This window comes from Chanos chanos, chromosome 2 (assembly GCF_902362185.1).
Source record: "Chanos chanos chromosome 2, fChaCha1.1, whole genome shotgun sequence".
Classification (NCBI taxonomy): domain Eukaryota; kingdom Metazoa; phylum Chordata; class Actinopteri; order Gonorynchiformes; family Chanidae; genus Chanos; species Chanos chanos.
The window spans coordinates 31,469,190-31,483,932 of record NC_044496.1 but is presented as its reverse complement, the minus strand read 5'-3'; the positions used below and the strand labels follow the sequence as shown (position 1 = coordinate 31,483,932).

The 14,743-nt window shown below is 41.3% G+C and overlaps 1 protein-coding gene across 1 annotated transcript in view; it reads right to left on the bottom strand.

Moving 5' to 3' along the window:
- Window positions 1-14,504, bottom strand: part of dock4a (dedicator of cytokinesis 4a) — a 61,557-nt gene extending 47,053 nt beyond the window's left edge. The window contains exons 1-12 of the mRNA XM_030765241.1: window positions 14,450-14,504; window positions 14,093-14,176; window positions 13,337-13,377; window positions 11,868-11,923; window positions 10,513-10,609; window positions 10,163-10,311; window positions 9,235-9,319; window positions 8,194-8,345; window positions 7,240-7,321; window positions 1,768-1,828; window positions 890-1,022; window positions 264-352 (exon numbers count right to left, since the gene is read on the bottom strand). Coding sequence (XP_030621101.1) covers window positions 264-352; window positions 890-1,022; window positions 1,768-1,828; window positions 7,240-7,321; window positions 8,194-8,345; window positions 9,235-9,319; window positions 10,163-10,311; window positions 10,513-10,609; window positions 11,868-11,923; window positions 13,337-13,377; window positions 14,093-14,176; window positions 14,450-14,504 — 1,084 coding nt within the window. The remainder of the gene's footprint in view (window positions 1-263; window positions 353-889; window positions 1,023-1,767; window positions 1,829-7,239; window positions 7,322-8,193; window positions 8,346-9,234; window positions 9,320-10,162; window positions 10,312-10,512; window positions 10,610-11,867; window positions 11,924-13,336; window positions 13,378-14,092; window positions 14,177-14,449) is intronic.
- Window positions 14,505-14,743: the final 239 nt, after the last annotated feature.

Genomic DNA, 14,743 nt, shown 5'->3' with positions numbered 1-14,743 from the left:
AGAGCCTGTAGAGAAAAATTTGCTATTTATACCATGTGAGGAAATATCTACTTGAGAGCAGATTTTCCCCATATGTGAAAGAGCATCCCCATCACAGAGAAGGCTTGGTCTGTACTGATCTCTTCACTCAACATTCAAACAAAAATACCAGAGAAGGTCTTCTTTCCTCTAAACAGTCTGTACCTTCACACTTACTCATCAAATCACTCAAAGCTAAGTAGATAATCATGTGTTCTTGTGATATAATGTGTATACGGACTTACCAGTGTTGGAGCCGGCGTGACTATACCTGGAGCTTGCCTTACGAATGATGTTGTCATGAATTTGGTACCACTCATTTTCTGTGTTGCATCTGTACAAACAAAGCACAATTCCAATAAGACAAACTGAATACATGTGATGGGGTTTTGGTTGTAGTTTTGGTTGTGGCTAATATACTTAATATTGCCCGATATGCATAAATACATCTGAAAAAGCAGTAATTGTAGTGTCTAGCAGGCACAGGTGAGAGTAATTGCCAGCATTTTCATATAATGTTCATATAAAATAATATTCCCAAATGGAAAGTACTGCTCATATTTGAGAAATCATCAACAGCATTCAGTGGTCATAAAGACGACACAACACTTTCCAAATGCATTTAATCCAAAAGTAACTAAATCAATCCATTACACAGACTTTCACAGTAACTGTTCAAAGGACTGATCCTTTATGCAAAATAACTGTGGAATCAGAATTCTACAGAACTCTGTGTATGTGTGTGAACTCTCCATGTGTTCTGTCTTGATATCAAACTTCCTGGACATTTGATTAATCCTACAAAGCTGTTTGACAATAATTTATCTAGGGTCAAGGTCAGGGCAAGACCAGGACAGGGTCACAGACTTACGAATAAACCTTGAGCAGGTGATCATCCTTTGAGTCGGCGGTCAGGAGGTCAGCTATACTGATGACGGCACAGCCAAACGGACGCCGGTACTGAGTGTTTGACACACCCTTCTTCTCTCCCGCCACCATACGGCCTGTCAACACAATCATAACCACCACAGAGCTACACAGAACAGTCTGCCCCGCCCACTCTTAAACAGAACCGCACTGCAACACCAATCACGTCACAATCTCCTGCCATAAACACCACCTAATGCTCTAAGAGGTAAATCTGTGTCTATATGACTGTAATATGAGGTTGGGACATGTTACTGTTCTATACACCAAAATATTATCCAGTACAGTGTCCACACGGATGCTAAACAACGGTTTCGTAACATCTTGAAGTGCAGTTTTTATGAATGCTATAATTTTACATCTAAGCCTTATGTGGGTTTATGGCAGAACATTTGAATTAAAAACATCACTAAAGTCAATGCTGTGACATACACACAGGTGTGATAATACATCATTATGCAAACATTTACCACCGTACAGTGATATGAATTCATGCAAACAAACAAACAAACAAACACAATACAACTTATAACGACTACTAGGACTGATGTATAACATGCACACAGCTACGAGAGCAGCTGGACAGCCAGTGACAGTACAGTTACTCAAGGCTGGTAACACTCAGAGAAAGCACACAGCTAACACTTTGCCTGAGGTGCTCTGTCATTATGCCTATAGGCAAGTAATGAGATGGCTTTGCCTGGGTGACACGTCAGGAGGTCATGTCTTACAGGAGGACCAAGCTCACTCTTATGACAGAGAAGGCTAGACATAATGACAGATCACTGAGAGCAAAAACACTGCCAGTCCACTCACTCTTACCTAGTCTAATAATATGAGCTACAACATACACATCTTTTCGTAGATCGCTACTCCCCAAATCCTTAAAGAAAAAGACAAATGTTTCATTCATTTCACCATGCCATCATTAACAACCCTTCTCTTAGGGATCCAGTCAATCAGCCAACTGCAAGAGTGAGGTCCAACCTTGTGGATTTCCAAAGGAACCAAAAGAATTGGCCTTCAGGAGTCAAGAGAGGCGAGGAAAAACGTGTAATCAAATTGATCCATTGTGAGAGTGGGTAGTGAGGTCAAGACACAAATTCTTAACTTTTCAGTCTCCCCTGAACTAGGGATGCACCGATCCGATACTGATATCGGTCCGATACTGACTCAAATAGCTGGTATCGGTGACAATGGGATCTATTCAGTTCGATTCAGTGTTATTCTACGCTAAAGTCGAAGTGCGTGTCGTTAAAAGCAGTGTGCTGGTAGACCTGTACAGTTTGCTAGAAGGAGAGCTAACATAGCATGGAGGGAGCGAACAACACAGGGTCAGCAGTTCGTAGGTATCACGCTTGCTATGCCAACAAGTTCTACAGCCACTTCCAATATCTGCAAAGTGGAGTTTCCGCTAGGATTTTTGCTTGCCTTTCAAATTTGTCTGTAATTCACTTTACCAGACAAATTTCAAATTTACCGGTCACGTTTCAATAACAGTCTATGTTACAAACGCAAATATAATTTACACCTAGGTTGACGAAAGAATGACAACGACCTCAAATCAGTTTGACTGTTTAATGAACTTATAATGATTAAGCAAAATGAACAGTAATGACGGAGCAAAACCTCAACCGCTAAAATGTAGGCTATTACGAAACATCTGTAACCTGTAACATGTGAATGTCCTCTGCTGCCAATTTGAAATCAAACGTGTCCAATGTGTCTTTGCAGCTTGCTGTTTCGCGGTGAAAACACAATTGTCCTGTTTAGGGATAGCCTTCGTCATAGCTACATTCTATAGGAGCATTATTACTGGACATTTTGACCTGCAAGTTTTGAATTTATCGTTTTGTTGTTGTTGTTGTGTGTGTGTGTTTTTAATCACTTTTACGAAGCAAAAACTGGTAGTCACAATTACGGGTATACCCTGCTGCTAAGCCAATGTTTCGTGAGCTGGCGGTAGCACTGCAAAATATAACAACCAACTTTATCAAGCACCTCCATGAGTATCATGCCAAGGAACACGATGAGTTCAACCAAACAAAAAAGGGGGATGATTCGAAGAAGCAGTTAACTTTGTCGGGTGCATTGCAAAGACACAAAAAACTTGTGTGAAAGCGACAAAAATAACGAAAAAGGTTACTTGAATTAATTGTTCTGGATGAGCAATCGTTGACAGTCATTGAATATGAGGGCTTCCTCCTTAGCCTAGCTTGTGACTGGAACCATCTGAGTTTCCACTCAGATTATTAGAGGATTTTTAGGGGTCCAAGCAGCGAAGCTACGGGAACCCTATTGTGTTTGTTCGGATTTTTAGGAGTCCATTGTTAGGGTTTTTCACTATTATTAGGGGCCAAGCAGCAAAGGCGCAGGCACCTATTGTAATTGTTAACATTCTTCATTATTATTATTATTATTATTATTATTATAATTATTATCATTATTATTCGTCACATGTGAGTCTATGGCAGCCCATAGAACCCATAACTGGATTTTTTCTGAAATTTGGCACATTGACAGAGGACAGGCCAAGGTATCCAGGCACCAAATTTGGGGTCAATCCATGAATCCCTCCAGCGCCACCAACAGGTAAAAAATTGAGGTACTTTTTGGATACATTTTTGCTCATAACTTTTGAACCCTTTGGCCTATTTGTGACCTATTTTTCCCTGAATCCTTGGCTTGTGCTGAGTTGAATGCACCCATTCCGCCTTATTAGATTTTCCTTTGTGGATCATGATGAAATTTGGCAACTTCATAGAGGAGAGTAAAAAGTATCCAGGCACCGAATTTGGTGTCATTCCATCATTGGCTGTAGCGCCACCAGCAGGCCAAACTCTAGAGGACATTTTTTGCTCAAAACTTCCAAAACCTTTTGACTTAGCCCAGAAAGCTTTACTGTTGCTGAATCCCTGCATCCTGATGAGTAGAATGGATCCATTTGATGGAAATCTGCCATATTGAATCGTCCGCCATTTTGAATTTTCTGAAAACTGTGCTCTTGCGAACTACTCCTAGACCGTTGGTCCTATCACCACCAAATTTGGTACATATCATCTAGAGAGCACTCTGAGTAAAAGTAATGAAAAGTGTTTTGCTAGGAAAGGATGGCCACTGTTGTCCAATGAACTTCAATGGCGAAGCCTCCAAAACAGGAAGTGAGCATATCTCAGCAATGCTTAGTTGGATTGATTCCAAATTTGGTCCACATCATTAGGGAGGGATTTGATGGAGAACCACCAAAATTCATAACATTTGGCTACGTGGGGGCGCTATACCAGAAAAACTCACACAAATGTATTACATCTCCCATTACTCTAAGATGGCAGCAGGCTATTTCAACCAAACTTCTTCAGCATTATTAAAGTGGAGGACCCTAGTTGAGTGATTTTGAACTCTCTGGGTTGACCATTTTGCATTTCACCCATCTTAATATCGTTATTTTTTCAATAGTTTTCTATGACAGGCCTTAAAAGCCCTGTGTTGATTTTCGAGTTGATTTTTGTGTGTAAGAGTGGATGACAATGGGTCTGTTCACACTGTGATGAACTGGTGTCTTGTTCACAAGTTCTTCTGATTCCTTTTCTACCTGATGCCCATGAGCTGCTTGGCCCCAGCATTGCTGCTTGCAGCTATATTTAGGGGTCCAAGAAGTGAAGCTGCGGGAACCATATTGTAATTGTTAGTAAGTTCCACTCTTATTATACTTCGTCACATGCAGGTCTATGGCATTCCCTAGAACCCCTTGGTAGATTTTTGTGAAATGTGGCACATTGACAGAGGACAGTCCAAGGTATCCAGGCACCAAATTTGGGGTCAATCCATCCATCCCTTTAGCGCCACCAACAGGCCAAAAATCAAGGTAATTTTGTGGTACTTAATTTGCTCATAACTTTTGAATCCTTTGTCCTAGAGTTGTGATCTTTTCTTCCCTGAATCCTTGGGTCATGGCGAGTTGAATGCACCCATTGGCGTCAATTTCTGCCTACTAGATTTTCCGCCATTTTGAATTTTTTGAAAAACCTACTTTTGCGAGCTAGTCCTAGACCGTTGATCCAATCACCACCAAATTTGGTACACACCATCTCCTGACCAAAAGTTGTATAAAGAATTTGCTAGGCCAAAGGGTGCGGCCGCTGTCGTCCAATGAATTTTGATGGCGAAGGCTCCAAACAGGAAGTGAGCATATCTCAGCAATGCTTGTATGGATTGATCCCAAACTTGGTGCAATTCATTGACACGATGAATACTGGGGCCCCACCAAGTTTCATGAAATTTGGCCACATGGTGGCGCTATAGCACACAAACATAAAAAATTGAATTCAAATACCCATAACTCCAAGACAAAAGCAGATATTTCACCCAAACTTCTTGTGCATCATCACAGTATCAAGCCCTAACTGGAAGATTATGACCCCTAGCCGTAAGCCATTTTGTTTGTCGGCCATCTTGGAATAAGTCATTTTCAATGGCACACCATAGAAGCTCTTCATAGATCATGATGAAATTTGGCACCCTCATAGAGCACAATAAAAGGTATCAAGTCACCAAATTCGGTGTCATTCCATCATTGGCTGTAGCGCCACCAACAGGCCAAATTCCACAGTATATTTTTGCTTATAACTTTTGAACCTTTTGACCTAGAGTGGTGATCTTTGTGTCACCTTATTTCCTGGGTCATGCTGAGGAGAATGGATCCATTTCTTGAAAATCTGCCACATTGGATCGTCCGCCATTTTGAATTAAAAAAAAAAAAACTACTTTTGCGAACTAGTCCTAGGCCATAGATCCAATCACCACCAAATTTGGTATGTTTCATCTAGAGAGGGATCTGAGCTAAAGTTCTATAAAGAATTTTGCTAGGCCAAAGGATATGGCAACTGCTGTCCAATGAATTTTGATGGCGTGGCCTCTAAAACAGGAAGTGAGTTTATCTCAGCAGTGCTTGGTTGGAATGATCCCAAACTTGGTCCACGTCATTGCCAGGGGGATTACTAACTACCCACGAAGCTTCACAAAATTTGATCACCTGGGGGCGCTATACCAGAAGAAAAGTAAAAATATAGTAAAATACCAATTTCTTCAGAGAAAATCAGATATTTCATGCAAAATTCTTGTGAGTTATCACATTAAAAGACCCTAGTTGAGAAATTATGAACCTTCTGTCTTGTCCATTTTGTTCTATAGCCATCTTGGTATTATCCTTTTTTCCCCTGGTTTTCTATTGCAGGCCGTCAGAGTGCTATGTGCATTTACTTGGAATTTGCTAAAGCTCTAAGAGTGGGGGTCAGTGTGCCCACGCTGTGATGGACTGATGTCTTGTTTCAGGGTGGTTCTGACTGCTAGTCTACATGGTGCCTATGAGCTGCTTGGCCCCGGCATTGCTGCTTGCAGGCCTCACTGATAAGATATCCCAAATTTGAAAGCAATCCGTCAAAAAACACAAACTCCAAGAATGCTTGAGCACACCCATTTCTAACATTTGAGAAAATATACTGAAAAATTTTCATCACAAACTTTCAGTGCAAGAAATTAAAGACCCCTGGGCAATTAGCTTAATTGTGCTTGGACCCTGGAATTGCTGCTTGCAGCTATATTTGTGATTTAATGTTTACATTTCGTTCTCATTTGATGCAGTTGTATTGTTTTATACTGGAATTTTAATTCCTGACCAGTTTGTCGCTGCATTAAAAGGTTTACACTTGAATTGTAATTCCTGTTCATTTTGAAGATTTTTAAGTTGCTGGAGCACAATTAATTATTATTTTGATGCGAAATAACAATTAAGTAAATTTATATGTAAATATATAAATATATTTATCTATATAGTTTTATATACAGTTATATATATATAGTTATATACATACATATTTGTTACATTTGTTTTATAAAGTTAGGAAAGCAATGTTTAAGTCAAGCCTGATGTTGCCTTACACACAGAAGAATGATCCCAGTGAGGCATACAGCTTATTAATTAAACACTGGTATCCGATCGGTACTCGGTATCGGCCGATGCCCAAAGCCCAGGTAACGGTATCGGTACTGGGACTGAAAAAGTCAGATCAGTGCATCCCTACCCTGAACCCCTTGGAATCTCAAATAGTCACATCTCGCAATTCAAAGCGTAAAATGTTAGACAGATATATTTTAGTCGTTATATGGTTTAATGTATTTTTCAAATCCCATAGAATATTACGCCAGTCATATCCCATCATTCCAGCACCAAAGAAATGCCTGGAGACAGCAGATCAAGAGCACGGCCTTGTTATGGCCCACAGACAGAATACTTACAACAAAGAGGGTACACTGCCTCTCTGTCTGCTCTGGGCATTTGGGACGCCCCTGCTTATTCAGTCTTACAAAGAACCTCTCACTGCAAGAGAGAGAGAGAGAGAAGACAGAAGAGAAGGTGGACAGTTTTCTTAAAAGAGTTAATGTCAAACATAGCATGCACTAAGTGTGTTCGTGTATGTGTGTGAGTGTGTAAATCAGGTGAACAGATCTGGGCTGTCTCCGATGGTACTGGATGCTCATCAATTAGATGGAGAGCTCCACTGAGATGCCCCCCCCCACTCTCTCTCTCTCCCCCCACTCTCTCTCAAACAAAATATCATAGGGAACAGGTCAAACTGAATAATTCACACACAGGCACAAATCAAGCCCAACACCCCTAAACTTACGCTCCCCACCAGAATGGGTGATAGCAAGACAAAGAGAAGAGAGGGAGGAAAAAAACAATTAAATATTCAGTGGTTACACAGAGGGTGTAGCTTCATCATGGAGAGACAGAGGAACTCCTCGTCCTCTTCCTTGTGCACAGGGGAAATGAAAAGTGACAGAGAGACATGATTCAGCTGGGAGGAGAGGTCAGGAAGACACATCAGAGAAACAAAAACAGGGGCAGCTTTCAGTCTCACAGATATAAGGAGGGGGGTTTGGGAGGTCTTTTCATAATTCATAAATGTTTGGTCATATGTAGTGATGTGACACCAGATCAGAGAGGTGATGGGTGCACATGCTGTACTCTGAATAACTCACTCACAGAGGGGCAGATTTACCTCTCAGAACTGAAACAGTGCAGGGAAACCAGTATTTACTGGTCTAGCTCAGAAAATGCCTAAAGCTGTCTCAGTGTCTTTGTCTCGGTGTCACCAAACTAAGACATCATGAGTCTGTATTTTGTTTCACATGGAATTGGTTCACCTATCAAACTGTTACTTGACTCAGTATTGCTTTGTGACATACCAGATTGGTTGACTTTCCCGGCTGTCGTAGATGGAGACAAACGCTTCAAGGTCTTCCCCCAGGCTGGAGCCAATCAGACTCTTTATCTGGACAAACAGGTGATGCATGTTGGCCTGCAGGGGAGTTTCTTTCATACGATGTCTCCGCTCCATCTAACAAGAGCCAGTAGACACAGTGAGAATTGGCTGGGTGGAGTGAGTAGCACAACCATTATAAAATCCTGGTCAGTAAAGCGGTCACTGGTAGAGTGGGAAAACAGTCCATAAACACACGCTCCGGGGCGTCTACTGAAGTATTCCCGCTGAGACATGGGATGTCTGGAGGCCAGAGGTAAAGGGACAATACCACTCTTACACATTAAATGATGTCACCATTTTTTTTCAGTCTTCCTCTTCAAAAAATTAAAAAAATTCCTCTCTGTTCCCATTTGTTATATATCCCCTTGAGGACACTGTGTCTGAAAAACAAGATGAGAATGATGGCGCTAATGCTTTCCCTCTACCTCTGTTTTTCCCTCTGTACTCCATGTCTTTCCCTACATCTTTCTCATCTTTCAACAAGGGACCAATTACATGGCTGTACAGTCAGTCTGAGTGATGAGGCTGAGTGATTTATCCTTCTGTGCTGGAAGAGATGGCCAACAGGAGCCGTGATGGATCAACTCAGAGTGGCCACACGTTACAGCAAAGTAAAAAAACGCCTTGACTAGACCATGTGATGGCACACAGGGAAAAGAGTTAGTCTGTGTGATCACATTAGCATTGAAAATATATCTCCTGTTTGCAAACAAGCCTTTAACACACCATTTACCATCCTCCTGTTGTGTTTAATTACTATCATTTTCTTGTGCATTGGTGACTGGTGGTGTATATGTGCGTGTGTGTGTACAGCTTTTGTTGAGTAGAATAGAGCCTTTTGACAACATCTGGGCAAAAAAAGTGACTTGGTGTCAAGCTGGGCTGTGGTTGCCATGTCAACAGTGAGCAGTCCGTGGCTAGTGCAGGAGTGTGGTGATTCATGGGTAAAGTGTGCGGTACTTACCAGCCGGTACAGCTCTGTGATGCTAACCTCATCAGGGTCCACCATACTGAAGTCCCGCCTGGGGACCAGGTCCAAACCCAGCTGCCTGTAACAAATAACGCATGACACATAAGATATCCATACACACACACACGCACAGATTCACATGCACACACACATGTGCCTACACACACGGACACACGCGCACGCACACATGCATACACATGCCCACACACACATTCACACACGTGCCCACACACACATTCACACACACACATGCACACACACACACACACTTACACACACATCAGTGAATCCCAGTATGACACTTATGTATCATCTCTGTTCTCTATCACAACTTATATCAGCATTTTGGTCTCATCACACTGAGTCTGTAGAGTTATGTAATAACATAACATATTCATAAATTAATAACACAGTGAAAAACAACAGAATTCAAATAATGATTCAGAGCCAGCGTCTGGCATGCAGAGCATGTGTGCGACAGAGAGAGCTAGTCAGCTCTGCCTTCCTCTCTCCATTCTGGCCTATGTTCTGGCTCAATCTGGGTCTTTATTGTACAAACTCAACCCAACACAGGTCACCACCACATCACATCACATCACATCACATCACATCACATCACATCACATAACATAACATAACATAACATAACATAACATATGCTGTGCACTGTGCTAGGGATGCCATGCACATCTCAGCATTTACTCACCTCAGTCCTGTGCCAAATGCAAGAGGGAATCACTTTCCACCACAAATGTGCCTTCCACTGAGTGTGTGTGTTTGTGTGTTTGAACACAAATATTGAGGGCAAACACTACTCCAAGGACCAGTGTCAGAGAGACGTGATCATGTCAATCAATAAGGATAGAGCCAAGAAATGAATGTTTCTTTAATGCAGCTTGCTTGTGCGATCCTCTATACTCACTCATTGCCCCAGTCCAGCCGTGCAGTGATGTGCTGTTTAACATCATTCAGCCGGTCAGTGGTTAAATGGCCAACCAACACCTGCTGCCGCAAATCCAGGATCTCATTCATTACATGCCACAGTCTGTGGAACAATTCTCCATTCCTCTTCTGTACCGTAACACACAGAGAGAGAGAGAGAGAGAGAGAGAGAGAGGGAGAGATAATAACAGTTACTGTGAGTCACAGGTTAACGAAAACTGCATTATCATTATTTCCACAAAACATAAACACAAACATTCACACTTGTACACACAAAGACATGCACGCATGAGCGCACACACACACACACACACACACAGCCATGATTACCACATAGTGCTGTTTCCACATAGTGCCCCACTCCCGCAGAGTGACAGTCACCTCGGAGAGGACAGAGTCTTCAGTCGGAATGACTGTCTCAAACTGCCTGTATATTACAACAAACAACAACAGTTCACAAAAATCAAACTGCCTATATATCACAACAAACAACAGCTCACAGCAATCACATCCAAACTCATCACAGCCACATCCAAACTCATCACAAACATTTATCACAACCACATCCAAACTCATCACAATCACTCTACACAGTCATACCCATACTCATCACAACTACATCCACATTCAACACAACCACATCCAAACACATCATCACCACATCCAAACACATCACATCCACATGTCAGAGCCACTCATCACAATCACATCTAACCACATCGCAACCGCTCGATACAATCACATCCAAACACATCACAACCGCTTGACACAATCACATCCACTCATCAGAGCCACTCACCACAATCACATCCAAACCCGTAACAACCACGTCTGTACTCATCATAGCTGCAGTCAAACTCACTGTAACCTCATCTAAACCAATCACATTCACGACTAAAGAACTCTTAAAGAAACCTTATTCAATAAGCATAATTTTACACATAGTGTGTATTATAAGAAGCGTGTCTAGGCCCAGAAAACACACCTTGATCCAATTTGGGATGGAGGAGAGAAATCATGAGAGTATTGTTTTCAGAGGAAGAAAGTTTGGATGTGAAGAATTCCACCGGGAAACTTGGTTTGATAAAACTCATTTTCATTCAGCCCCTTAACATTTCTCCAAAAGCTAAAATGATTTTAGTATTGCATTCAGTACATGGCTGAAGAACACTGCTTTCACTAAGCTCCACCTGAATATTTATAGGCAACTGCACTGTGACATGGCAACAGCACCTGAGGGAACCAGCTATCTTCCTCAATCAAGGGTATACATTCAATTAAATTCTACACTCTGCATAGCTTTCATGTCTGTGTTCTGTTTTTCCAAAAAAAACAATGACTTTAACTCTGAAACATAACCCATCAAATCTCCTGAAGCCTACCAATGTTATGGACAGTTATGTTAGATTATATCCCACCGATGTTATGGACAGTTATGACAAACTAGCGTAGTTTTTAGAGCGTTGTCAGAAAAAGCGCACTAAGGACACCATTCCCTCAGTATTCCCTCGATACTCCCTCAGTATTCCTGTAAGTATTCCCTAAATTTATCCTCAGTATCCAAGTAAGTATTCCTGTGAGAATTCCTATGAACTTGCCTTTATTTGCTTCCCAACACCTTTTCTGACATGGCGTGGAAAGGTTTTGAACCGGGTGCAAAACAGGAAGGAAAACGAGCCTCTTACCCTTTGTTCTTAATGTGAGCATTTTTGAGGTGAACGTAGGACCATGGGAATATCCCCTGTGGAGAGATCACATGAGCACAACTTTATATAATAATAAGAAGAAGAATAATAAGAATAATAATATTTATTTAGAGCCCAATATCACTATTTATAGTCTCAAAGGGCTTTACATGTCTATAACAAAGTCAAATCAAAATTATATCATGCATAAGTTCGAGAAAAGTCCTTAGTTTTGTTTTAAAGGAATTGAGAGAGTTTGCCTCTCTAACTTCTTTAGGTAAACCATTCCAAAGGAAGGGAGAGCAGTAGGAAAAGGCTCGGTTGCCAGCGGACTTCTTTTTAACTCTTGGAATGACTAATAATCCAGAATCTTGAGAGCGCAGGGTGCAAGGTGGGTTATAGGGTGTAATTAAGCCAGACAGGTAGGAGGGCGCAAGCCCATGTAAAATTTTATATGTCAATAAGAGGACCTTAAAATCTGCCCTTGCATGAATTGGGAGCCAATGAAGGGAAGCCAGGACAGGGCTAATGTGATCAAACTTCTTTGTTCGGGTCAGAATTCTAGCAGCAGCATTCTGGACCAGCTGAAGACTATTGGTACTAGAGGCAGGCAGGCCGGAGTAAAGAACATTGCAGTAATCGAGGCGAGACGTGACGAATGCATGAACAATGGTTTCTGCATCAGCCATACTTAGAAAGGGCCTAATTTTAGCAATGTTACGGAGGTGATAAAAGGCAGTTTTGGTTGTGTTCTTGATATGAGTGACTAGCGAGAGACTAGAGTCAAAAATCACACCAAGGTTCTTAGCTGAAGAGTTTTGAGAGATGATGCAATTGTCAAAATTTAGAGTTAGATCACTAAAAAGATGCTTATGCGTAGGGGGACCAATGACCAGCATTTCAGTCTTGCCTGCGTTAAGCACCAGGAAATTTGAAGACATCCAACCCTTAATAGCACAAAGACATGCCTCAAGGTTAGCCAATTCAGAGCGGTCATTATGCTGGATAGGTATCGTCAGCATAACAATGGAAGTTAATGTTGTAACTACGAATAATGTCACCCAAAGGGAGCATGTAAATAGAGAATAGAAGAGGGCCAAGGACTGATCCCTGAGGAACACCATAGTTAAGCTTGTGGTATTCAGAGGTCACATTATTATAGTGGACACACTGCTTTCTCTCAGAGAGATAAGATTTAAACCAAGAGAGCGCCAGGCCACGAATGCCAATTTGGTTTTCCAAGCACTTTAACAATATAGTGTGATCAACTGTGTCAAATGCTGCACTCAGATCAAGCAGAATAAGAACAGAGGTAGCACCAGCATTACTTTTACATTACTTTAAATGTAAATCACATGGAAGAGAGGCCATTACCACGGCAACATTAGGGATTTCTGTTACGAATCTATGCATCTAAGAGGGCAGAGTTAACTGAACAAACGTGAGCAAGACATAGCTGTTTAACTCACCTTCACTGCTGGATTCTTTATAATGAACCCTCTGTACCATCCTACAGAGACAGAAGAACAACAGCCGCATTTTGACTGGTTATAAGCACGTGTGTAATGTTTGAGCTGGGACAGAAAAGAGACATGACTGTATTGTATTTTTTTTAAATTAATTAATTAATTTTTTTGAGACTCAGGAAGGCTCCTGCACATCAACAGTACAACAGGAGTTAATGTAAAAATTAAATCTTGGCCAGTTATGAGTGTAGTAATGTCTCATTAGGACCATAGAAATATTATGCTCAACATGTTGTCGCAGGGCAGCCACTCTATAGCTCTCATGCAATACATTCAGATATTACATTTAGCAATACATTTAGAAAAGCTGTTTAAATGTCTTGGCTTCTGAGCTGACAACAGCTTGACAATTTAATTCAGTTCCTAAAATATGGTTGTTTCCACTGAAAAAATAAAATTATGCTTTGTCTCCAGGATGACTACAGCTCCTCATATGCCGAACAGTTAAAACAACCACAGATGGTCTTTTACTAAAATGAAATCATTAGCTTTTCACATATTAGTGGAACATAAAAAATTAACATTTTATCTTAATTTAGTCCTGCTGAGCCTAACTGCACCACTGTTTAAGCATAGACACAGTAGTGAGTGTGGTACCCCACTCGGTGTGTGTATTGACCCAATCTTAGATACTCTTTTGGTAAACAGGAATTCAACCGATGTCTGGGTGGCAGGTATTATTGCGGTTCTAAACTTTACCTTCACATTTCTCCAAAATCTGAACAGTATCACCAATCTCCAGTGGCAGCCCATGCTGGACAGTGGCGCGAAAGTTAGCCAGCACTGAAACCACAAGAGCAACATACAATCTAAACGTGTGGATTCATTTCCAACAGTCTTTAACTAAGACTTCCACATAGCCCAGAAAAGCCTCTGTTGGAAAAAGATGTGAAGTGACAATATGCCATGCCTTTTTACATTTTAAATACATTTTAAAGAAATGAAGGCACTTTTCTGAACTTTGAAAAGTTAGAAAGAGACAGAGACATCATGTAACATTTAAGACATTTGATTTCACAACATTTCACATAGAACAAGCTCAAGACTATCAAAGACCTGCCAAAGCAGCTGCAATCAAGTCCAGAAGAACCTGGTCTTTTGACAGGGACATCCCAGTGCTCTCACTGTGGGATGAGCAACTTCCCACACTGAACAGACGAGGCAGCGCACACTGAACACACAAGGCAGTGCACAGGGTCTGGGCTGTTTAGAGTGACTCTGTATTTTTATTAAACTAAAGATTCTTCAGCTATAGCACATCATCACACTGAATGTCAGGTTCTTCTATAGGCGCTTTCGCACCTGACAAACTTTTCCACAGTTCTTAGAACTGTTGTAGAAAGTACCCCC